Source organism: Prinia subflava (assembly GCF_021018805.1).
Source record: "Prinia subflava isolate CZ2003 ecotype Zambia chromosome W unlocalized genomic scaffold, Cam_Psub_1.2 scaffold_41_NEW, whole genome shotgun sequence".
Taxonomy (NCBI): Eukaryota; Metazoa; Chordata; class Aves; order Passeriformes; family Cisticolidae; genus Prinia; species Prinia subflava.
In genome coordinates, this window is record NW_026960614.1 from 267001 (window position 1) to 291185 (window position 24185).

At 43.5% G+C, this 24185-nt stretch overlaps 1 protein-coding gene across 1 annotated transcript in view; it reads left to right on the plus strand.

Annotated features, from left to right (window-relative positions):
• Positions 1–18744: 18744 nt before the first annotated feature.
• Positions 18745–24185, plus strand: part of LOC134565236 (zinc finger C4H2 domain-containing protein) — a 35131-nt gene continuing 29690 nt past the window's right edge. The window contains exon 1 of the mRNA XM_063424732.1: positions 18745–18946. Coding sequence (XP_063280802.1) covers positions 18894–18946 — 53 coding nt within the window. The 5' untranslated portion in view covers positions 18745–18893. The remainder of the gene's footprint in view (positions 18947–24185) is intronic.

Below are 24185 nucleotides of genomic sequence, written 5' to 3' on the forward strand. Positions count from 1 at the left end.
GAGTATAGGTGGTTAGGGAAAGAGGAAAACAGGAGTAAGAGACGAATAGATAAAATCTTGGAAAATGGGACAGAAAACAAGCAAGTTAGGTTCAGAGAAGAAAAAGGAGGTAAGAAAATACCAAAAGAAATTCCCCGAGATAGCCCTTGGGGGTCATGTTAGCTAACTGGGATAATAACCCTAGTACAAGAAAGAAAGACAAAGTAAAGATGATACAGTTTTGTGTCATAGAATGGGCAAAAAAGGAAATAAGATCAGACCATGTGTATTGGCCCAGATATGGATCTACGGAAGTGTGGATTTGTCAAGCTTTAAACATATTTGTAAATTCAAAAGAACCATTTAATCCAGAAGAAAACGAGTATACTGCATGCTGGATAGGAGACACAGATGCTATGGAGATAAAAATTTGTTAAGTGGCAGAGACCCCCAAGACAAAACAAGAAGAAAAACAGAGGGAAAAAAGATGGGACCCCATGGAAGTGCTGCCTCCCTTATGCCTTCCTTGTTCCTGCCAGCCGCCCCGCCCGTCCTGGCTCCCATGCAAGCTCCTGCCCCCCTTTGCACGGCGGACTCGCTCTGCCCCAATCCTGTGCCGGCTCCTGCCCCCCCACATCCAGCCGCTCCAGTGGCTCCCGCCTCTATGCAGGCTTTTCCCCCGCCGCTCACGGCCACTCCACTCGGCCCCGATCCCGTGCCGGCCTCTGCCCTGCCTTTCACGGCTGTCCCGTTGCTGTGCCCGCTCCGCCCGCGCCTCCGCCTGCCCTGGCCTTGGCCTTGGCCCCGGCTGCGTGGTCTGTGACACCCCGGCCAGACACCACCCCACCCAGTCCCAGTCCCAGCCACGTGGTCCACGGAAGCCCTGCGGTCCCCATTAAAGATCCCGTCTGTGCCAGCTACGGCCGCTCCGGCCACCCCACCCCTGGCCATGTCCCCCATAGCTGTTCCCGCCGCCCCCAGCCCGATTGCTTTGTCTATGTCGGCAGCAGCCGCCATGAGAACGGTTCGTGTCCCGGTTTGGTTTCCGCCGGAAACCCCCGCCCCTTCGGCGGCTCCGGGCGCAGCCGCCACTTACACCCCCCCCTTCCCCGCCCCCACCCCTCCTTTTCTGACAACCCCAGCAAACCCCGCCTCTGCTGTCATTTCCTTGGCAACGACAGCTCCTGCTGTGCAGGGAAATCCCCTTTTTAAAGAAGATAGAAAATTGACAGAGGGATATGATACAAAGTGGACCAAGGAAGATGATGTTAAATTAGAAGATTTGAAGCTAAAACTGGCCTCAGAATCAGCTTTAAGCTTACCCTCATTAGAAAAAACATTTCATCTACATGTAAATGTGGAAAGTGGAGTAGCTCAGAGTTTTAGTTCAGGAGTGGAGAGGAGTGAAGAGACCAATAGCTTATTTGTCAAAGATGCTAGATCCTGTTAGTCATGGCTGGCCAGTATGTATACGAGCGATAGCAGCTACTGCAATCCTGGTAGAAGAAAGCCATAAGCTTACTTTTGGAAGTAAACTAATTGTGTGTACCCCTCATGCAGTCCAAAATGTGTTAAATCAGAAAGCTGAAAAATGGTTAACAGACTTTAGGATGCTAAAGTATGAAGCAATCCTAATAGACGGTGATGACTTGACACTAGTGGTAAACAAAAGTTTAAATCCTGCTCAATTCCTATATGGAGAACCAGAAAGTAACCTTACACATAATTGTTTAGATAGTATCCAATACCAAACTAAAGTCTGGGAAGATCTTGAAGAACAAGCCCTCCCAGAAGGGGAAACAATATATGTGGATCATTCTTCCAGGTGTTTACAAGGAAAAAGAATGGCAGGGTGGATGGGAAAAAATTGCAAACCCTGGAAAAAGGAAAATTACCTTCAAACTGGTCAGCTCAAACTTGTGAATTATTTGCTCTAAAAAGAGCATTGGGATATTTAGCACATAAGAAAGAGACCACATATACTGATTGAAAGTATGCTTTTGGAGTAGTACATACCTTTGGGAAAAAATGGGAAGAAAAGGGATTACTTAATTCAAAGACAAAGAGATTGATACATCAAGGACTCATTTTAGAGGTTTTAGAGGCATTAAAATTACCTGAAGAAATAGCTATTGTACATATTAAGGGACACCAAAAAGAAATGACCCCAGAAATAAGAGGAAATAATTTGGCAGATCAAGAAACTAAGGATGCAGCTGAGAATGGGATCCAAAGAGTTATGTTAATTTTGACCTCAAACAAGGAAGAATTGGAAATTCCAAAGTTTAGTGAAGCAGAAGAAAAAGAATTAAGTAAGAAAGGGGGAGAGCCAGATGAATCTGGGAAATGGAAACTTCCTGATGGGAGACAGTTACTTAATAAGCCACTCACTAGGAAAATATTAGAAAACATGCATCAAAAAACTCATTGGGGTACCCAAGCATTGTGCGATCATTTCCTAAGGAATTATCGGTGTATTGGAGTTTTTAGGTTGGCAAAACAAGTAACTGAAAGATGTATAATTTGTCAAAAAGTAAACAAAAAGGTAATGAGAAAAACAGCCTTAGGAGGACGAGAATTAGCTCTTCAACTATTTCAAAGTATCCAATTAGACTTCACAGAACTTTCCCAAGTATAGAGGTGGAAATTTCTATTAGTAATAACAGACCATCTAACTCCTTAGGTAGAAGCAGTTCCCACTGTCAGACCTACAGCCAATGTGGTAAGTAAAACTCTTTTAGAACAAATTATTCCTAAGTATGGAATGGTTAATAGAATAGACTCAGACAGAGGAACACACTTCACGTCAAAAGTTTTACAGTAAATAACCCGAGCTTTGGGAATAAAGTGGGAATTGCATACCCCATGGCATCCACAAAGTTCAGGCCGGGTAGAGAGGATGAACCAAACTTTAAAAAGAACTCTAACAAAATTATTGATTGAAACCCAAACGTTGTGGGTAAGATGTCTACCTTTGGCTCTATTGAGGGTCCGAACACAACCCAGGTCAGACCTGGGAGTGTCACCCTATGAGATGATGTTTGGGTTACCCTTTCTAACCACCCAACACAAAACTGCTACCTATGAAGTAGAAGAAATGAGTATTAAAGAATATGTTAAAACAATTGCAAAGACCCTTGAAAATTTGCGAGTAAAAGGGATAATCCCTCAAACCACACCTTTAGACTTTAAAATCCATAATTTCCATCCAGGGGAGTGGGTATTAGTGAAAACATGGAAAGAACAATCTTTAACTCCACAATGGGAAGGTCCTTTTTCAGGTATTGCTGACGACAGAGGCTGCAACCCGGACCAGGGAACAAGGGTGGATCCACACCAGCAGAATCAAAGGACTCCTAAAAGAACTTAAGGAGTGGACTATAACATCTCAACCAGGTGATACGAAATTAACTCTTAAGCGGGGACTGGGTGGTAATGAACTGGGAGAACCTAAATGAACCAAGAAATACACAGAGAATCACACCTAAATGGGAAATAAGACCAAGCTTGTATCAGTGGTTTCAAGTACTGTCTGGACAAATTCTGAGACGCCTCTGATACCCCCCTTGGAGAGGAATACTGCCACTTCAAACAGGAGGATCAGGACTGTTTCAGTCGGAGAGTTCCCATATTCTGGCTTTAGCCTGTGACTTATACAAAGAAGAATTACAACTTCCATCAGTGTCATATCATATACCCTGCCTGATTCATCCTAATACTGGACATGCTAGCTGAGTTAAATGCAAATGTTTAAATTTTAAAAAATTGGTATTGCAGTTCACTAAGACGACACTCTCACTGCATAAAGTGTCAAGTGTTAAATCTATTCCCCATCCAGGTAGAACTAAGAACAGCCGAAATAGTAACTCTGCTTTGTGGATAAGAATTATTAGTGCCTGTTGAGTGAGAAATACTTGAGGAACAGTGAGAAATTACAGTTAAGAAGTGTCAAAGACAATTTGCCTGGAAATTAGCAAAAAGGAAGTGACAAAGAAATAGAGGGCAAGACAAGGATGGCTGCTGTACTTGCCACTGAGATGATCATATACACCTGCTATGGGCAGCAACCCTATAGACAGGGAAGGTGGAGGTATAAGCCATACCAGAACTCTGTTATTCCTTTTATTGTCACTCATTTTTTGTCTTTTCCTTCCTGGGATACCGGCAAAGTCATGTCACAGTGAAACATGATATTGGAAATTAGAGGATATTAATCATAGAAATTAGAAAAAGTTCATTAAAAGAGTGAGCATTCAAATGATGTATTGCTGTCCTTAGAAGTAGAAAAACAGAAGTATGTAGGAATGCAAGGATGCTTGATAAGAAGGAGAATGCTTACCCAAAGCAGGAGACAAGAATGCAAGTGAACCAAAGATACTAAGATAACAGGCACCTTGCACCCCCAGGGACAGATAAAACTGACCTTACAGCTTGAACTATGACCAGAGCACCAGTGAGCATGCGCAAGGCAGCAGGGTCAAAAGTTCATCTCGAGAGGATTCGAGAGGAAGACTTCTTCCTTCATCGCCGAGACCCCCAGAGACCACCACCAGAGAGAACTGCGCAGGCGCAAAAGACTGATGAGCTAATTAGCATACAAAGCGGAGAGGGGGGGAGCCAAAGGATGAATATGCATGAGGGTATTGTGAAACTCAACACATGTAACATTCCAGAGGATAAAAGAAAAATGTAAAGTGAGTGAGGCACGTGCCTTTGAGAATTATCTCACATGGCGTCCAGTGCAGAATAAACCTCATACCTACTTTAGAACTCGCTCTGCCTCCAAGTTTTAGAGTCTTTTCCGCGCGTCAACAGGTGTTACCGAAAGCTGTATATGGAAAGACACCAAGGTCCTTTTTTTATCACACACACTCATGTCAACAGCCACTGTTACAACCCATCCAAATTAAGTAATTGAGTGCACAACGGGAAGAAATACTGGATTGTAGAAAACTTAGGAACAAGTGGTAACAGGTTGGGAAATGAGTGCCCAAAAGGTGACGGATGGATTTGTTTCACATATGCTATTGGGAATAAAGCCCAAGATTTAGTAAAAAAATAACTAGTAAACAAAAAAAGCAAAACTAGCACATCAACTTAATTTTGTGCCAATCTCACTCGGAGATTTGTATACAAAACTTGAACAGCAACTAGAAAAAGATATAGATATCTCAAGACTAGGAAAAAATCTGTGCAATTGGGGGAAAAAATAAGTAAGGGACTTAACCAATTGTTGGGTCTGTGGAGGGGCTTTGATGTCAGAAGAATGGCCATGGAAAGGCAGCAGCTTAGGCCCGATTGAACTCCTTAAGTGGAACCAGATGACTACAGGGGGGAAAGATCAACCAGAAGGGTGGATTTTAAGCTCAACAGTGATAGGGGAAGAATGTCTCTGGAGCACTGGGAAAAATTTCCTTAAAGAAGTGGGAAATACTCCTTGTAAAAGATATAAAATCAGTAATAGAACCTTAACGTGGTGGATCCCAGAGGAATCAACTCTACACTGGACAGAGGGAAAAATAAAAGGAGGAAATTGTAAATATAACAAAATTAGGCTTTTTCAGTCTAATGATACAGGCAAAAATCCTTACTTTAGGATCCCAGAAATCTCCAAATTTTGAGAAAATATGAATCAACAGATGTTATGGGTTAACACAGTTTGGTTTTTAGGTAAAGAAGAATATGGACTATTGCCCTGTTAGGACCTTGGATTTCTTTAGAAAAGCCAAGGACCTATCAAGGGCCAGTTCTTGACTATGGGCATGTGGTTTAACCACTGAGAAAACAGAATGCAACTTTTGGTAATACCCATATAAAACTGGAGCTTTGTTCGAGCCCTCCCTCTCTTTTCTCCCAGTGAGCCACCAGGTAGCATGGTGGGCCACGGCAGGGCCCACCTTGGGCCCACTCCACCTTGCTGCTGCCGCGGGGAGCTGCCCGGGCGGCTGAGCTGAGCTCCTCTTCTCCCTGGCTGCCAGAGGAGGAGACGGGAGGCTCTGGCTTGGCAGGGCTGGCCGCATGCTAGAAACTACAGCAGAGGGGGCCAGGCCATAGCCGGGCCCGGTAGCAGGTGGCAGTGAGGAAAAGGAGCTTGCAGACTCTAATGACAGCCCTGAGCCGAGCTACCTTGGATCAGCTGGAGGGGTGGAAAAGAAAGCATCCACCAGCCTCCTCTACAGGCATGGCTTTGAGATCTTGGCAACTGCCACCCGGTGAGATCACATGACCACTGCAGGCCTGGGCAAGTTTTAACTCTCGCCAGCACATGGAACTCTCAGAGCACTGCCCTTTCCTGGAGTGAGGACAGACAAAGTGATTGAACTATACAGGGACATAGCATGAAACTGTGAAAAATGCATATTATATGGCTCTACGCAGATATTTACTATATGTATTATGCTAGGTTGGAAAGTTATGCTGTATTAACATTTGAATAATATAGTAAATGTAGTTTTGTAATTAAAATTAAGCTTTAGTAGTTAAAATAGAAACTATGTGTGTGAGGTATTCTTTTTATTAGCTCAAGAAAAGGCGAAGATAACCAAGAAATTCTTCGCACAGAGATAACAATTACAGAAACCCCTAAATTTTCCAGAGGAGAGGAATTTATGACTTTCCTTATCAACAGAAACGAACCTCTTCAAGCCTGACTTAGACTCAAAGGCGCCTGGGGGGATTAACAGAAAATTTTTGACAAGTACCAGATGAATTTCTTGTTTTAAATAAAATATATGCATAATCATGAAGTGTTTTGTATATGCAATAGGTTACTCCTCTTAAGGAGTAAATTCTCTTTTAACGGTGTCCTTTTCCTGGCTCGCTTTCGTCCAGGAAGAGGTACCCAGCCCAGGGTGTAACTCTTTGCTATTATTGTCTCATTAATTGTCTTAACTCTAATTGTTTAACCTTTATTACTATATTTGTATTATTATTTTTATAACCATTTTATTTTTATTAAACTTTTATAAATTTCTAAAACAAGCAATTGGTGTTTATTACAAAACTGAAGTCGGTGAAGAGAGAGTGAAAAGATTATTTGAGACAAAGGAAGAGGAGTGGCCTAATTTGGCTGGACATCTCTAGTAAACTATGGATAACAGACCTTTTATTCCCTTGTAACATATGAATGTTTTTGGAGGGGATGTAAAGCTCTAGTTAAAAGTGATATGAAGCTCTCTGCTCTTAAGGAAAAGATTTCTAGGTTTTGAGATGAAGATGATTTTGGAAATAGAAGAGAATCTTTGATTTATACTAGAAGAGGCATCCTTAAACAGTACCCCTAATAAGCAGATATGGCCCATATGCAGTGTTGAGAAAGCTGCTATTGAGAAGGACCTCACAAAGGCAGGTTCTTGGACAGCTGTCTTTGTGAGAGATGAGAGCCACAAGACAACTTTTGTGTTGTTAGTGGAGAAATTCCATAGAAGTTTCTAAGAGAGACTCCTTTCCTAAAAGAACTGATGAAAGATGATTTCTGAATGGTGAAACTGACTGAAAATCACAAGTTTTGTCTCTGTTGTATGTGAGAAAGTAAACCATTGGGGGGGAAGAAGTGCTTTGAAAGGTTTAGTTTTTTTGTTGTTGTTGTTGTTGTTTTTCTTTCCCTCTTTCTTTTGGTGTGTGTTAATAAATCTATTTTTTTATCTTTTAAGTTGAGCCTGTTTTGCCTTTTTCTCCTAATCTTATTTTCACAATAAGAAAATATTTAAACCACTACATTAAATTTAACAAGCAAAGTTCAGCGAAGGTGAAACCTCTACATAATTTGGTGTTTCTGCCCAGTTTTGAATTTAAAACCTTTAGAACAGAGAAATTACTATTAGAAAGCACCAGATGGTTTATTTTGGATATGTAGAAAAAGAGCATACCCAAAACTCCCCTCCTGGTGGAAAGGGAGTTGTACTCTGGGAATCATACAACCAGGGTTTTTTCTTTTACCAAGACCAAATGGAGATCAGTTAGAGGTACCAGTTTATGAAGACCTAAAAAGAAATAAAAGCTATTTGATTGGGGGATTCTAAAAGTGGGGAGATGATAAATGGCCCCCTGAAGGCATATTGGAAAAAGATAGGCCAGGCACCTAAGCACAAGATGTGAGTTGGGGATATCGAACCCCCATTTATATGCTGAATCGCATTATAAGACTCCAGGCTGTTGTAGAAATAATAAAAAACAAAAATAGTCAGGCAATGGAATTAACATTGAGTCAACAACGCCAAACAAGGGCAGAATTATATCAAAATAGGTCAGCTTAGAGTATTTGTTAGCTGTTAGGTGTTTGTAAGAAATTTAATACATCAGATTGTTGTTTAAAAATAGATGACAATGGGGATGCTGTTCTGGATATAGTCAATGATATCAGAAAAATAGCCCATGTACCGGTTCAAAAATGGGAATCAATTCTAAAAGCCAGCTGGTGGGATAAACTATTTGGAACAGAATGGTGGAAGAAGCTAGGCTTCTTCCTTTTGTGCGCTACAGCTAGTTTGATATTTCTTCCTTGTTTGATCCCCTGTTTTATTCGGCTAATCACCAGTGCTGTCTAAGGTATTGTCATGGGTTAACACTGGCCAGATGTTAATGTACCCATGAGTGTATGTTTTTCCTAATGAGCTACTGTGAGATGTGGTCAAGAACAGAGCAGAGCAGGCCAAAAACTTGAAAACAGAGAACAAAACTCTATTACATTACATAAGAACAGAAATAGAAAGGAAAACTCTAAACACACACAAAACCAGAAATGAAACCTTCCCAGAACATTTCTTCTCCTCCCCCAATTTCCACCCCCTACACGTTACCCTCCATAGACCAAAACCTTGGGTTTTAAATCAAACAATCACCACTCAAAAAAACTAATCTTCAGTTCAGCAAGGGAGTCTCTCTCGCACCACAGACTGCTCCTCAGAAAACACAGGTCCACCCCTTATGGGTTTCCATGTCACCCGTGGCACCGCCCGGAGAAGTCTCTTTTCCATGTCCAGTGCTCTCACCACTGTCCATGGGCCAAAGGTGCATATAGGACTCTTTTAAGGATGCTTGCATGCTGAGCTCTCCCCATCTTTCCCCTGGGGCCGAGGGTTCCAAGAGCAGGTTTCCCCTGAGGGCAGAGGGCGCCACCACACCCTCCCCCTCTCTTCTCTGTTTGCTCTGATGCCTTAGGGCTGGGTTTTTCTGTTTTGTCTGATAGCACTGAGTGGTGCTAAGATCTTCACGGGGTGATGGGGGTAGGGCAGTCTTGTTCAAGGACATTGTCTCCAAGCTCCAGGCCGGAGCACAAACAACCCGGAAGAGAAGGGCAAGCCGAGAGGATGGTGTTCGGTGATTCGGGGTTATTGATTGGACGGTGCATTGCTATATGCAAATGAATGCAAACTTGTAAAAGGGGTAAGATCTGGGGACAAGCCCCTTTTTTAGTCTCCATCTTGGAAATATTCGGGCTGGGCCACTTCTGTGGGTCTGGAGACGCAAGGGCATGGGCTTGAATAAACACTCATTTTGTTCCTTTCACTCTGTCTAGCCTCTGTTTCAGCCTCAAGGCATCAGCTCTACTCTTAAAGTGCCAGTCACTGTAGCAAAAGCAGAGGCAGCTGTATCCACCCAAATGCAGTTTATGTTCAAAAGAGACTTGAGTTCAGTCTATGGCTAACATTATGCAAGAAAAGTCCAGCTCAGAAGCCATTCCTCTTCAATCTCTGCCCATCTAAGGTTCTTTTCAGTCGTGCTTTATCATCTCGGTCCCAAGCTGTTTCTCTTTCTCTTCTGAAACCACTAGCCATGAGAATCAATGTCTGGGAAAAAGTTTCCTTCTGCCAAGAAAGGGTTAACAGTTACTGGCTCCCGGCAGGGTCCCAGACTGGGCACCTCTTTACACAGCCGGGAACTTATCCTCTCCCCTCCCCCTGCTCTTTCTTCGCTGCTGGCTGCTGCCAATGTTCGAAACTCTGAAGCAGCAGTCTCTCTCCTTGGGGGATGGGGGGGGCACCTTCACAGTTTTCCACCCCTCCATCCTGGATGGGGCCAGCTCAGCTCCAGTCTCATTCACCCTCTTCCCCCCCTCCCTGGGCATCGGCTTACCTCAGCCCGGTCGCATGGTTCCCCTCCCCCACCCAGCCTAGTAAACTGGGCAGGGGAGGAGGAGATGTTTCCCTGCTGAAACCGGAACCCAAAAGAGGCACACCTTCGGGGACTCCTTGCTTTTAACCCCTTGTGTTCTCAGAGGCGTGTCCAAACCTCCCAGTGGCTACTCTAGGTGCCAGCATAAAACCTGACCACTGATTGGTTTGCCCACAACTTCCTGGAAAAGTCACCTCCCCCTCAACCACGACAGGTATGCAAGTGGTAACAATGCCCATAGACCCAAAACTGGCTACATCTAGAACGGCACAAAAGATCACGGTGTTAAAGAAACAGAATAATATAGAAGACCCTTTTGAAGAAGCAAGAGTGATTTGTGAAAAAATGAAAGAATGATGGAGGCAAGAAAACAAAGAATATTGCTCAAGCCAAATGATTTATAAAAGAGAGAGAGGATTGTTAAAAATGCATATTGTGTGATTGGCTTTTTGCAGATAATAAAATGAATATCCCATGTGTTATGTTGGGAAGTTATGCTGTATTCATATAGTTTCTTTCAGTAATATAGTAAATGTAGTTTATGGTTATAGCATAATAGTAAAATAGAACCTATGTTATGTAAAGATGCTTTTGTAATTAGCTCGAGAAACAGAAAAGATAACCAAAGAAATTTTTTTCACAGTATCCTAGCTGGATAAGAGATAGCAGCAACAACTCTAAAAAGGCTCTGAGGAAAGATTTATGGCATAGCCCGGGCGACAGTATGGAGCCATGAGAAAGCCAGATTTATAGATGGAAGGGAGAAGGGGGGGAGTTGAGATTAAACAGAAACTCCTAAAATTTGAAAGGAATGTTTGAATCATGTAGGTAATGTATAAATATTCAACACACTAGTGTGGCGGTGTGTGAAATTTAGTTTATTAAGTTTGTTATATTTTCCTTTGTTTCCTCCCTAGCCACGTGTACCCCTGTGGCAAGTGACGTAACTGTCAGTTTTCTGTCACTCACAAAGCCCGCGAGTTTTGTATTTCTCCCTGTCCCCTGGTTGGCAAAAGTTGAATATTGCACCTGTCTAACGGTCCCTATAACTCCCTCTATTGGTTGTTTCACCTTTACCCCTCCCTGACACCATCTGTATAAAGGTGTACGCAGAACCACCCTCGGGGCAGTTGCGAGAGCAGACGCAGGCGCGAATATCGCCCTTGCCGCACAATAAACGGTGCTACCTCACTGCCTCCCATCCTGCCTCTGCTTCGTCACTTTAAGACCGCTGCCAAAGATCTCTCGAAACAAGAACCCACAGGAATCAGTATCGTCACACGGCGCACGAACTGATCCTCATCCCGTGTCGCGGTGTCCTGGGCTTGCCGTGCGTGGAGACTCTGAGCACCATGACATAAATTGTGGTGCCCAACGTGAGGCAACAGCAGCAACGACCCTGAGACAAGGATGGACCTAGGTAACACCACCTCAGTGCCTCTCCCCCACCACGCAGAGACCTCGTAAGCCATCACGCTGCCGTTCCACCACCGCAGACCAGCCCAGCGCGGGCCTGGGTCCCAGCCCTTTTGGGCCCCGGCCAGCCTCAGTGCTGCTCGGGCTGCGCAGCCCCGCTGTGTCGAGGCTCCGGCGTGAGCCCCAGCACGGCAGGACCTCTGCTGAGCCGGGGCGGCTCGGCCCCGGCCCGCCACAGCCCGGCGCTGGCGGCGCAGCCCCCTGCTGCCCGGCGCGGGCGGCAAGAGCCCCGGCAGAGAGACAGCCGCGGCACGGGCTGCGAAGCGGTGGCGCAGCGCGAGCACAAAGGCTGCGTGGTGGAGTGGCCCCGGCCCGGCGGGACCGCGCCTCAGTGCGGGGCAGTCCTGGCTCGAGCCAACGCGTGGCCCCGGCCCCGCCGCAGCGCGCACGTGGGCCCCAGCACCTGGAGAACCAGCGCGGAGAACAGGTGCCCCTCCCCCCGCCTGGCAACAGCAGCGAAAAGAGTCCAAGCCCTGCACCTCCCAAACCTCGGTTTTATAAATTCTGTAACCTCCTTCCTCACCCTTACTCCCTCCTTCCCTCGCTGCTCCTTCTCCCTAACCCTATTTCCCTTAACAAACCCCTGAGAGTTAACCCCTTCCTGCTAAACCCTGCACGGCATGGCTAGTGCCATGTGCGATGTGACCGCATGGCCACCATGGCCACGTGCTCTCAGTCCCACCTTCCGCTTTCCAGGTCCCACAAGGTAAACGCTAAGAAACCAAACCGCAAAGCTAAAGTGAATTTGTAATACCAGTTTTACAGCCTTGCATAATTGTTAATTCTACTTTCCCCATGAAGTAGTTTTACAATTATGCCTTTCTAGTTTTTGTGTGTGTTCATATTGCAGATTCACCTGTTTTCTGTTTTAGAAAGCAGAGGCCTTTTCAGGTCACAAGGGTGGATCCAAGGGAAGCAGTTTTTGAATTGTCTTCTTGTAAGGCGTGATTCAGTGGTAGACTATTGAATCAGTAACGCTTTGGGGTTTATGCTGCCCTCAGTTAGTTCTGAGGGTGACTGATAACCTAATATGGTGTCTGAGAAAGTATTTGATGGTTTTTGTAGTTTTTTTTCTTTTTGTTTTTCTTTTGATGACCTAAAACTGGGGGTTTTTTGGTTGAACCAGTTGGAAAGTGAAAGGAGTGATTTGGCTCAGATCCCTGAGTGTCAGTGACTTGCTGTTCAGGCCTTACGGGATCCCGTGGCAAATCAGTGGTAGCTTGAGTTGATTTAAATTCCTCACTGCCCCTGCCCGGCCCCAATGGGGGAACTGCAGCAGGCCACCTGGAGAATCTGAGGCCGTGTGTGGAGCCTGGGGAACTCCACGTGTTTTCCTGTCCCTAGAGTGGGAGCAGAGGTCAGGGCCTCAGACCTAAAACTGGGGGCTGTGGTGGTCTGAAAAGCCAGTTGGAAAAGGCGAGACACTATTAGGCCAGTCACGCTGGAAAGGCTTTGTCAAATTTGTTAATTTGTTTGTATTTGCAATATGAATCCACATAACCCGTCTGCTGCAATTACAAGGTCAGATAAAAGTTCACAGTATAACATAATCTTTACTGCAATTGTATTTAGTTTCATGCTGCAAGACTGTGTAATTACTGTTTCATTTTTAAATTATTAAATTATCCTATGTCATATTTCTCTTCTCGCATTTTAAAGAAAAAAGGGTGAATTGTGGAATTGCATTTTATGGAAATGGTATACTCTCGTTCACCCCTGGAAAATGTATGGTTTATCCCAAGTCTGTACCCTCCCTGCAGTATGGTGTATCTGTAACTCTATTGGCTGCAGAATGTTACCGCGCCCACTTTGAACCTCTGTGTTAAGAGTGCAAACGCAGGGGGCTCGCCCTCTTTGCCCCTCTTCCCCCTGGAGGTCTTCGGACGCTCCTCTTCCCTCTCCCCCCTTCCCCCTCTCCCCTTCCCTTCCCCCACTCCCGCAAGACCATGCTCCCTGCCTGGAGTGAGGCTCTGAATAAACCGTCATCTCATCAGCACCTCAGCAGCTGTCTGTAGAACCCGGGGTTCTCCTGGGGGACCCCCCCTGGGGACCCCCCAAAATTTAAACTACAACACACTAGTGTTTTTAAGAGATGACTCTTTTGTTAAGAGCTGTACCTGCATAGTGAATCCCATGTGAAGGTACCCAGGCACTTGTATAAGAATACTTTTGTTCTTATTGTCTCCTGATTGTCTATTTGTATTTATTTATTAAACTTCTAAATTTTACCAAGTGAACCTCATTTTTCATACTTTTAAAGAATGAGCCTTTTCGTTAGCGTGTCCTTGGCTGAATGCCAAGTCACCCGGCCATGTAATATTTTCTTTATTCAGTTTCCTAATTTTTTTTTTTATTAATTTTCTACATTTTTCTAAGAAAGTGAACCTCGTTTTTCACAGTTATGAAGTAGGTATGTCGTTTATTCGGCCAGGCACATGTGGGATCATTCCGCGAAGACATGCGCATCTACTCACTCCCAGCATTCCTTTTTATCCTCTTAAATGTTACATATGCATTGAGTTTTGCAATACATCTATGCATATTCATTTCCTGGCTCCACCTTGTCCCGCTTTATATGCTAATTCACTTATCAGTCCCTTGTGCCTGTGTACTTTTCTCTGGTGGTCATCTTGGGGGTCGTAGAGGATGAAGTGGTCTTCATCAAAGTTGACCATTTCACCCCATCTCCTTGCACATGCTTACTGATCCTTTGGTCACAGTCCAAACCATGAGGCTGGTCTAATCTGGTTCCGGGGGTCTGAGGAGCCTTGTTATCTCAGTAGCCTTGTTAGGTTTAGTGTACTTTGTCCTGTTTTTGGTGAACATCATCCTTCCCTAATGTCCTGGTTTGAGGGGAAATGAGTTTTTCAGGAAGCTGAGGTCAAACCAATCAGGGGTCAGTTTTGAATGTTGGCACCTTCGGTGGCCACTGAGGGATTGGACACGCCTCTGAGGACACAAGGGGTTAAAAGCAAGGACTCCCAGAGGGACTTGCTCTTTCTGGCTCCGCTTTCAGGAGAGGAGCATCTTTTCCCTCTTCCCCTGCCCAGCTGACCAGGCTGGGTGGGGGAGGGGGGCCAGGTGGCCAGGCTGAGGTAGGCCCGGGCCCCAGGGCGGGGGAAGAGAGAGAATGGGACTGGAGCTGGGCCAGCCCCATCCAGGATGGAGGCATGGAGAACTTTGGAGGTGCCTTCCATCCCCCGGCCCGCCCCCCCTCATCCCGTCTCCCCCCACCCCCCAGGGAGAAGGTGCCGAGCTGCTGCGTGTGGGAGTTGCCGGAGCCTGCGAGTGCCTGAGCCCGTGGCCTTGTCAGGAGCCAGAAGCTTTTAACCCTTTCTAAGGCAGAAGAAAACTGTTCCCAGACATTGATTCTCATGGCTGGTGGTTTCAGAAGAGAGAGGGACAGCCTGGGACCGAGATGATAAAGGACGATGAAAAGAACCCCTCGATGGCTAGAGGTGAAGAGGAGTGGCTTTTGGGCTGGACTTTTCTTGGGTAATGTTAGCCTGAACTCTCCTGAATATAAATAAGACTGTATTTGGGTGGATGCATTTTGTCTCAAAACCAAAGACTTTGTGGCCTCGTTCTTGGAACCCTCGGCCCCAGGGGTAAATGTGGGGGGGGACTGCTTGTCCCAATATGAGAAGATGGCTGGGTTTTGGTACTTGTCCAAACATTCTTAAAAGAGCTCTATATGCGGTTTTGGTCCATGGATGGTGGTGAGAGCACTGGACATGGAAAGGAGGGTGTCACCATGGTAGACTTCTCTGGGTGATGCCATGGGTGACATGGGAACACGGGAGGGTGGACCTGTGTTTCCTGTGGGGGGTCTGTGGTGCGAGACTCCTCTCTCCCTGGATGGATTGAAGATTGGTTTTCTAAGGGATGATGACTTTGATGGGGAACCCAGGGTTGTGGAAGGTTTAAGCAAGATGAGGGTAATGTGCAAGTGTTAACTGTTGAGCATGTAAGGGATGGAAATTGGGGGGAGGAGAAGAAATGTTCTGGGAGGTTTTCATTTCTGTTTCTGGGTGTTTGGGTTTTCTTTTCTTTTCTATTGTCTGTTGTTATGTAGTTTAATAAAGTTGTCTTTCTATTTCAAGTTTTGGGCCTGCTCTGCTCTGTTCTTGACCACATCTCACAGTAGCTCATTAGGAAAAACATACACTCATGGGTGCACTGGCATTTGGCCAGCACCAACCCATGACACCTTATCACACATCCTTGCATTCTTTCATATTGCTGCATGTACACCCTATTTCCCACGTACACTCTGTCTTCTCTTGACAGGCAGTTAGCACAGTAAAATGCAGCAAACATTAAGCAATATACATCATCTAAATATCTATTTCAAATCAATACCCCTCTAATTCTAAACCCCATGTGTCACCTGTCTTTCAAACTAAGACACTTGGGATGCACCACTTTGACTCATCCATTTTCTGATATTTAGGTTTTACAGTATTGCTGCACATTCTGCTTATGGTGGTGACTTGTACCTAATCCAGCAGTATATTAACCCAAGTTCAGTTCTGTTGTGTGTTTTACTGAAGACACTTCTCCACTAGTCTTTAATCTCTAATATTTCTTTAAATGATATTTATTTCATAAAACATGTACTTTAAGACAAATGCAGTTAGAATAATAATATTTAATAGTTCAGTTATAAGGGCTCTACTTTGCTTCACTACATTTGGACTTGTAGAATTAATTATTGTGGCTGGGATGATTATCTAGGGAGAAAAAAAATTCTTCCAGTTGGAATTGTTCTGAACTAGATTTGTTGTCATAATGCTAAAGTGTGTGGACTAATGTTAGACTGTTAAATGGAAGTAGCTGGGGATTTTTGCACAAAAATTCAGTCCTGTGCTCAGTGAAGTAGGGGAGTGTAAGAACCTGAACAAGAGATACGGGACAACAGGCGGATCTTCAAAATGTTGTTTATTACATAGATGATGCTACAGCAGAACTGGGTCATGGGTGATACAGAGCCAACCTAATGCTGTCAGCTACAGCATATAGGCATGCCTGAAGTCACTTTAGTTCTAGCTACAATGCATTATATAGTTTTCTTTGCTGAGCATCTTAATACATAAAAACCAATCAGCATCATACACAATACCTTTACATTTACCTATAGCCTATCACAACTAATATCATTACCATATTATGGTTAGTACAATCCAATCACCTCAAGTTAGTATGTTACAATTTAAACCTAAAGTTGTTTTTCTGTTTCCTTGCAGTGGAAATTTCTTAGACTTTGTTTCTACTTGGTGAAAACATGTTTTTTGTTTGCCTATGGTATCTTTTGCTTTTCTAAGACTTATTTCTGCTTGGTAAAAACATCTTTGCTTGTGGTCAACATATCCTTTGCTCTAGCCATAAAACCTCTTTCCAACTCGACTTAACCTTTGCTTTCTTAGTTGTCTAGTAACAACCAGCTCAGCAATTCTAACTTTAGACATCTTTTATTCTTTCTATATCAAAACTTGCTTTCATTTCTATTCTATTCTTAAGTTCTACATTCAAAGAGCCTTCTGTTAAACCTACATCTCTCTGAAACTTTCTTGTTAAACTTTCAGCTTTCCCAACAGGGGAGTATTTTAGCCTTGGTTTTATTCTGCATAATACTGCAACATGTTTTGAAATCTATTTGCCCATTAGCTTTTGGATCAAACAAGAAGGTTGAATTTTTCAGGATCAGCTGAAATATTTTTCCAGTGTCAATTTAGTCCTAAGTCCCTTAGCTTTCTTTGAAAAATCCAGTCCACGTGCTGGGAAAAACTGATTGTTATTTGGATCCCATATATAGAAGTTTATAAATAGCACCAGAATAAATAATACATATCAGTGCAGTGATTTCAAGTCATATAAAGAACTGTCAGATCCACTTTGTCTAGGAGAAAAATTGAAACACTGACATTAAAACACTTGACCAAAGCCATGAAGCACAAGTCGAATGCTACCAATTTGTATGTGCTGGGACTGCAAGTGTCAAACTTTTGACCATTTTGAAGTGCTTTGAAACATGGAGATGTAATATTTTCTTTCCTTTTTTAAAACATGGAGAGAAAAATAACTGCTAAGGCTTGTGGGTGGATTTATTTCCTAAGAACTTCCAACTGATTAAGTAGAGTTTGTAAAGCGGTTTTCTTAGTGTCATTCAAAGCAGAATAAAGGAACAAGTTGAACTTGCATTTTCATTTTCTGTCCTCAACCTTTTAGCTTAGCCTGTAAAACCAGGAATCAAAAAATAGGATAAACTGTGCAAAAGTAGGCTGGGATTCTCATCACTTATGTTCGAGGGCATTTTCCTTCTTTCCCTCTTGTCCTCACCCTGCCTGCTCTCACTCCCTCCCTGTCTTAGCAACAAGATTCACTGGCTGACTGTAGCTAGCTTGTCTTCTATCCCCTCAAACCAATTAGTTCATCTATTTAAATCATGCATCGAAGAAGCCTGCCCCCTTTGAGCATACAGCTCACTTAGGGCTCAATCCTACAATCTTCAATTTTTAAGGCAGTGAGAGTTTGCAATTGACTCAAATTACATGAGGATACGACCTTTTGTGTTCTAATTTCTTTACAAAAGATGTACCGTGATGATGAGGATGCTGTTGCTATCACTGTTTTCCTTCATCTGCCTTTTTCCTTATTTGAAGAACACAACAGTATAGGGAAAAGTCCTTAAATAATGGAGAAAGTAACTAAAACATCTATTCACAGAACATCTTCTATTCACAACTGCTTCTTATTCATTATCTGTTCCAGAAAATTGCAAAAACTGGATTTGGAGAGCAATTAGAACATTCAGTAGAAAACTCAGAGCATCCAGGAGAAAACAAGCATTGTAGTAGTAATGACAACAGCATCCCTTTTTGTCAAAGCTTTTAATCAAAATCATGAATCCGTCAACAGTCTTCTAGTGCATATTTTAACGAAATGCTAAACATTGCACAGATATCAGAAGGAAGTCTTCTGCTCTTTTTGCACTCCTAACAACCTTTGGCATAATGAGGTGTGACAGATTGATTTAAAATGTAGTTGCAGGAAGAAGGGCAGGCTAGCTTTGCTCTGCCTTGTGGGTATTGTAGTAGTTTTGCAGCCTCTCTGCCTGGGCAGCAATAGGAACCTGGACTCTAAGTCCCACAGCTCCCACTAGAGTCTGTCGCACAGGCTCAGAGCCCATATGCGAAGAGGGGGTGACTACATTGTCTATTGTATGGGGGTTTGGTTTGGTTTGGTTTCGGTTTGTTGTTTTTTGGTGTTTTTTTCCCCTGGCATTTTGCACGTTTCACGGGAGGTGTAAATCGGGAGTAAAAAGCATGGCAGATGAGCAAGAAATAATGTGCAAACTCGAGAGCATCAAGGAAATCAGGTATGTTGGCTTTGTGCCCCATCGGTTACATGAAGCAGCTTTTTCCTCGGGGGAGCGGAAGAGTTGCATCTATCTGAAAGTAGCTATTGTGCTACTGAGGGAAAGAAAACTACAGCTGGGTTTACGATGAGAGCTCAAAATATATTTTCCTAAGCAGGGAGGGAGCATCTGCTGCTGGGAATCGCCGCTGGAATGCGTAGTGGAGGGCGGTAATGGTCATGCATTTCCAGAGCACCAGCCCTGAGTGATAACACGAGAAGGCGGAGTGCGCGAGTGGGAAGGACTGAGCAGCCCCAGCGCAGCTGGGGGGAGTGGTGTCGGGCCACCGGTGTCGCAGGGTTTTGTTTGTTTGTAGTACTTTGAATTAGTATTCCATATTCATGAGGCTCTGAATCTGTTATTTTGCGCCACTCACTCTCGCGTGATTTATTAAAATATGAATATCGATCTAATATCAATATTCAACTGTGACGGACAAAAGACTCTCTAACAGTTAAAGTTAGAAAGTGTATGTTTATTGTGACGCTGGGCAGCACGTGGGATACCTCCCTAATGCGCACTGCAAAGATCACAGGTAATTGCAAAGCCTTTTATTTACAAAAATGTTGAATATACAAAGTACAAATGCATATTCATACCCCTGTCACTTCCTCTTCTCCGCTTCGTATGCTAATTGACACAAAGGCTATTAAGCATGGGTAGTTTGTTCCCTGAAATGGGTCGATGGTCCTTTTGTGAGGAGTGGTCACCAAAAGGAGGAAGTAAAACGAGTCTCCCTCGTTCTAAACTTTCAACCTTTTCAATGCAGATGTGATTGATGGATGGTAGAACTCCCTGTTTCCTGTTTTCCAGGACTATTTCAGTGGGTTTCTGGAAACAGGAGGTCTGGTGTTGTGTTGATTAGTTTCTCTGTTTGACAAGCAATGAGTTATTAAATCCGGGGTAGGTTATCTTAAATCCGGTTTCTTCTAACCATCCTCTAACTTTTAACTGATTTCAGCAAAGCTTATCTATTCATTTCAGCTAAATCAGCAACATCTATTGTTAACTGTAACCTTAGCTTTTCTCAAAGCTTCAAAATTAGTGTCTCATTTCCCCACTTCTTCTTTGAAATGAGTAAATTCTTTTACTCAGTATACAGCGTCTTCTTCATCTATCCAAGCCGTACGGCTGGTGTCTCTCAAGACTAAGCCATACGCCTTTGATAGTGATGTTAAAGCTGCCACTCCTCGTAGCATCCTCCAATTCCAAACAAGTATTACAATAGATAATACTAAACTTATGCTAACCAAAATAAGCAACACAATTATAGGGTGGACTAAGACATTCAGTATACCAGTTGCTGTTGGTGACCATGCAAAAAGCACATCTCACCAATGATGAGACAAATGTTCCTCAAGCCTTTTAAAAACCCCTTTGATGGTCTCAGTGTCACGATGTATTGTAATTAATGTCTTTTTCTCTCTATCTCTAATTTCTTTTAAGATTTCTCTCAATTCGTGATGTTTTAAGAATTGAGCAACTAAAGTCAAATTCATTCTTATGAGCACAGACAGTATCTTCTGCACAGTGGCTAGGTTGGCCTTTATATATTGATGTGATATTACAGGTGCCCGATAGGAAAAATCACATCCTTTAATTCTAACAAAATTGCAAACACACAAATTGAATTGAGTCTCATCTATAATTTGGTTGTCTATCCTTATGATGGGGCATGCAGTCCTAAGACAGACACAACCTTGTCCCGTATGCACAAGTGAAGTTGTCTGTTTGCCTGGATGCATTTCCAAGTGACAAATACTTTGGTTCTTATCTAAACAAGTGTCTTTGTCATCTTCTAATGTCCCTTCACATATGTATATTAGTAGTCTCTTCACAGTACAGGGGTCTAGATTAACAGTTTGTCATTTTCTTTTAATTTTTCATGCTCACATCTTGTGTTCAGAAGAGTACAATACTGTTCTTTCATGGTTTAATTCTAAGGGGACTATGGGATGTATTAGGTTTACTGAGGCATTGTGTATAGTTAAAACAAAGGCTGTCACCATACTAGTCACAGGGTTATGGGTGAAATTGACCAACATCTACCAAGACTGAAGTTCTTTCTCTATATTACAGGCATTGTCTCAAACTGTCACGGTGCTGTGTTTTGAGACCTCAGCGTCTCCACGCACGGCCAGCCCGGACACCGCGACATGGGACGAGGATCAGTTCGTACGCCGAGCGACGATACTGATTCCTGTGGGTTCTTGTTATGAGAGATCTTTGGCAGCGGTCTTAAAGTGACGAAGCAGAGGCAGGATGGAAGGCAGAGAAGTAGCGATGTTTATTGTGCGGCAAGCGCGATCTCTCGCGCCTGCGTCTGCTCTCGCAACTGCCCCAAGGGTGGTTCTGCGTACACCTTTATACAGATGGTGTCAGGGAGGGGTAAAGGTGAAACAACCAATAGAGGGAGTTATAGGGACCGTTAGACAGGTGCAATATTCAACTTTTGCCAACCAGGGGACAGGGAGAAATACAAAACTCGCGGGCTTTGTGAGTGACAGAAAACTGACAGTTACGTCACTTGCCTCAGGGGTACACGTGGATGAGGAGGGAACAAAGGAACATATAACAAACTCAATAAACTAAATTTCACACACCGCCACATCAAACAATCTTGCGAATTTCAGCAGGGAATGTTCCCTCTCCACCTTCCCTATTAACTGCAGCAGCCACTGATTGCATCCACAGTTGTGCTTGAGTACACCCTAGAGCCAGCGAGATGTTTTCACTTGCTGTGCCTAGCGCATTAATTATTACCTCATGATCTTGCTCCTCTGTATTTTCCCATTCTGGTAATATTTGGGTCAATTTCCAAAGATTGTTACCCAGTGCTAGTAGAGAGGATTGCAAAGGTTGTTGTATTTTGACTAAATCGCTCCCTACTGAGGTTAATTTATTCATCAGCACTTCTGAATCTATTGTGTTCAGCACTCCCAGTCCTGTCTCTAGCAACTTAGTGAGATCTTTCTTACTCCTAAAATTAGGAGGCATACTTTTTTGGAGCCAAGTGGTCCAGTCCATAAAGGAGTTCCTGAGAAATGGGGCACTTTCTGGCTGAATGTGAGAAGCATTTACCTGTACTCCCATTTCTACTCGTTTTAAAGACTACTTTGGGTTAACTATCAGCTTTTGAATTCGTCTTCTTAAAAGCATATGGCCCAATTCTGGTAACTACAGGAGTTATTTGTTCCTCTACTTCTGGAATAGCTGGCATCTGGGTGATCACAGCCTTTCTTGGTACTGGTGGAGTAATCTTGGTCTGGTCCTTATGGAGCTCAGTACATACCTGAGTGATGTTAAAGTCAATATCATACTCTCTTCTCTCACACCCCTCTATTTTGAGTCTAAACTGAGGACATTTACTCAAGCATTTGTCACAGCATTCAGGACTAATCCGGATGGGTCTCATGGGTGGGTGGTAAGCCTCATGGAATCCACCCTGTACAAACATATATTTACATCTCTAAACATTTCTTCCTTCCCACAAGCTTGCATTCGTGACTTTTAGCATCTTGTTTAAAGCCTTACGAGAGTAAGGGTCATAAGCTCTTCCTTGGCACCGATATATCCCAGTCACATTATACCTACATGGTATTGCGTTGACTCTTGTTATGGCTAAGGTAATCACTACAATAGTTATAACTTTCCACATAATGTCCATAATAATTATTAGTCTATTTATTCGTGGTCCTGAGTGAGCTTCAGCTTCAGTTCGTTATCGCCTAGTGTGACCTAAATTCTCTCTGGGGCTTTCTTCACTATGGGAGTGATGGATCCAGGCCTTCTGTTCTTTGATCTTGATTGCAGTGAAGGTAGTGAGGAGCACCTGGAATGGTCTTTCTCACTGCGGTTCCAAGGTCTTTTCTGCAAAAGACTTAATGTACACATAATCTCCAGGTTGTACATCATGTACTGGCCCATCTAATTCCCTGTTTTGAGCTCTAGCCACATATCTCTCAATTTCTCTGAGTTGTTTATTTAGGGCTACTATATATCTATGTAGGGTTTCTTCCTCTACTTGAATGGGTGTTGTCCCCTCTTGAACTGCATATGGCCTCTTATACAATATTTCAAAAGGGCTTAGTTTCTCTTTTGCCTTTGGTTTTGTCTGAATTCGCAATAATGCTAATGGGAGAACCTAGGGCCAGGGTAAATTTGCTTCTTGCCCCAATCTCACAATTTGTTGTTTAATCAAATGGTTCATTTTCTCTACTTGCACACTAGATTGAGGGTGGTATGGGGTATGCAATTCCCCGTCTAGTCCCAGGTGGTGACTTATTTGCTGTACAATTTTTGAAATAAAGTGTGGCCCCCTGTCTGAGGATATGGTGGCTGGAACTCCAAATCGTGGTATTATTTCTTGCAACAGTGTTTTGGTCACTCCTCGGGCTTTAGCTGTCTTGGCAGGAAAGGCTTCTGGCCATCCTGAAAAGGTATCAGTTAGCACCAATAGGTAGCGATACCCTCCCTTCCTGGGCAGTTCTGTAAAATTAATTTGCCATTGTTGCCCAGGTCCACAACCTTTCCCAATTTGTCCCACTTTAGGCTTTGGGGTGTTTTTAGGGTTAGTTCAGAGGCAAAGGCTACACTGACGAGTTACTTGTATCACTGTGCCCTGCAATTTCCTAGCCATAATTCATTCTTTCAAATGGTTATACGGGGCATCTATTCCCCAGTGTGTTTTCTCATGTTCCCTCTGTATTAATGACCACAACAAATAAGAGGGTACTACAAGTTTCCCTTCTTCTCTTACAGCCCATCCCTCCTGGTTATAACTTGCCTTTTCTACCTTAATAAGTTTCTTATCCTTTTTATTGTATATTGGCTTGCCCTCAATAGAAATTTTTCCATCTGGAATCAATGCTGCCTCAATTGTCTCATCAGGTATCTCACCTTTTGCTGCTTCTTTTGCCTCCCTATCTGCTATCATATTCCCTTCCTCCAATTCAGAGCTCACTTTTTGGTGCGCTTTAATGTGCATGATGGCTACCTTTTCAGGTAATTGTACTGCATCCAATAGTCTCAGTATTTCTTGGGCATGTTTAATATTCTTCCCTTGTGAGTTCAACAGTCCTCTTTCTTTCCAAATGGCTCCATGTGCATGAACAACTCCGAATCCATGCCTGGATTCTGTATAGATATTAATTCCTTTTCCTTTTGCCAGCTCTAGGGCTCAAATTAAGGCAATTATTTC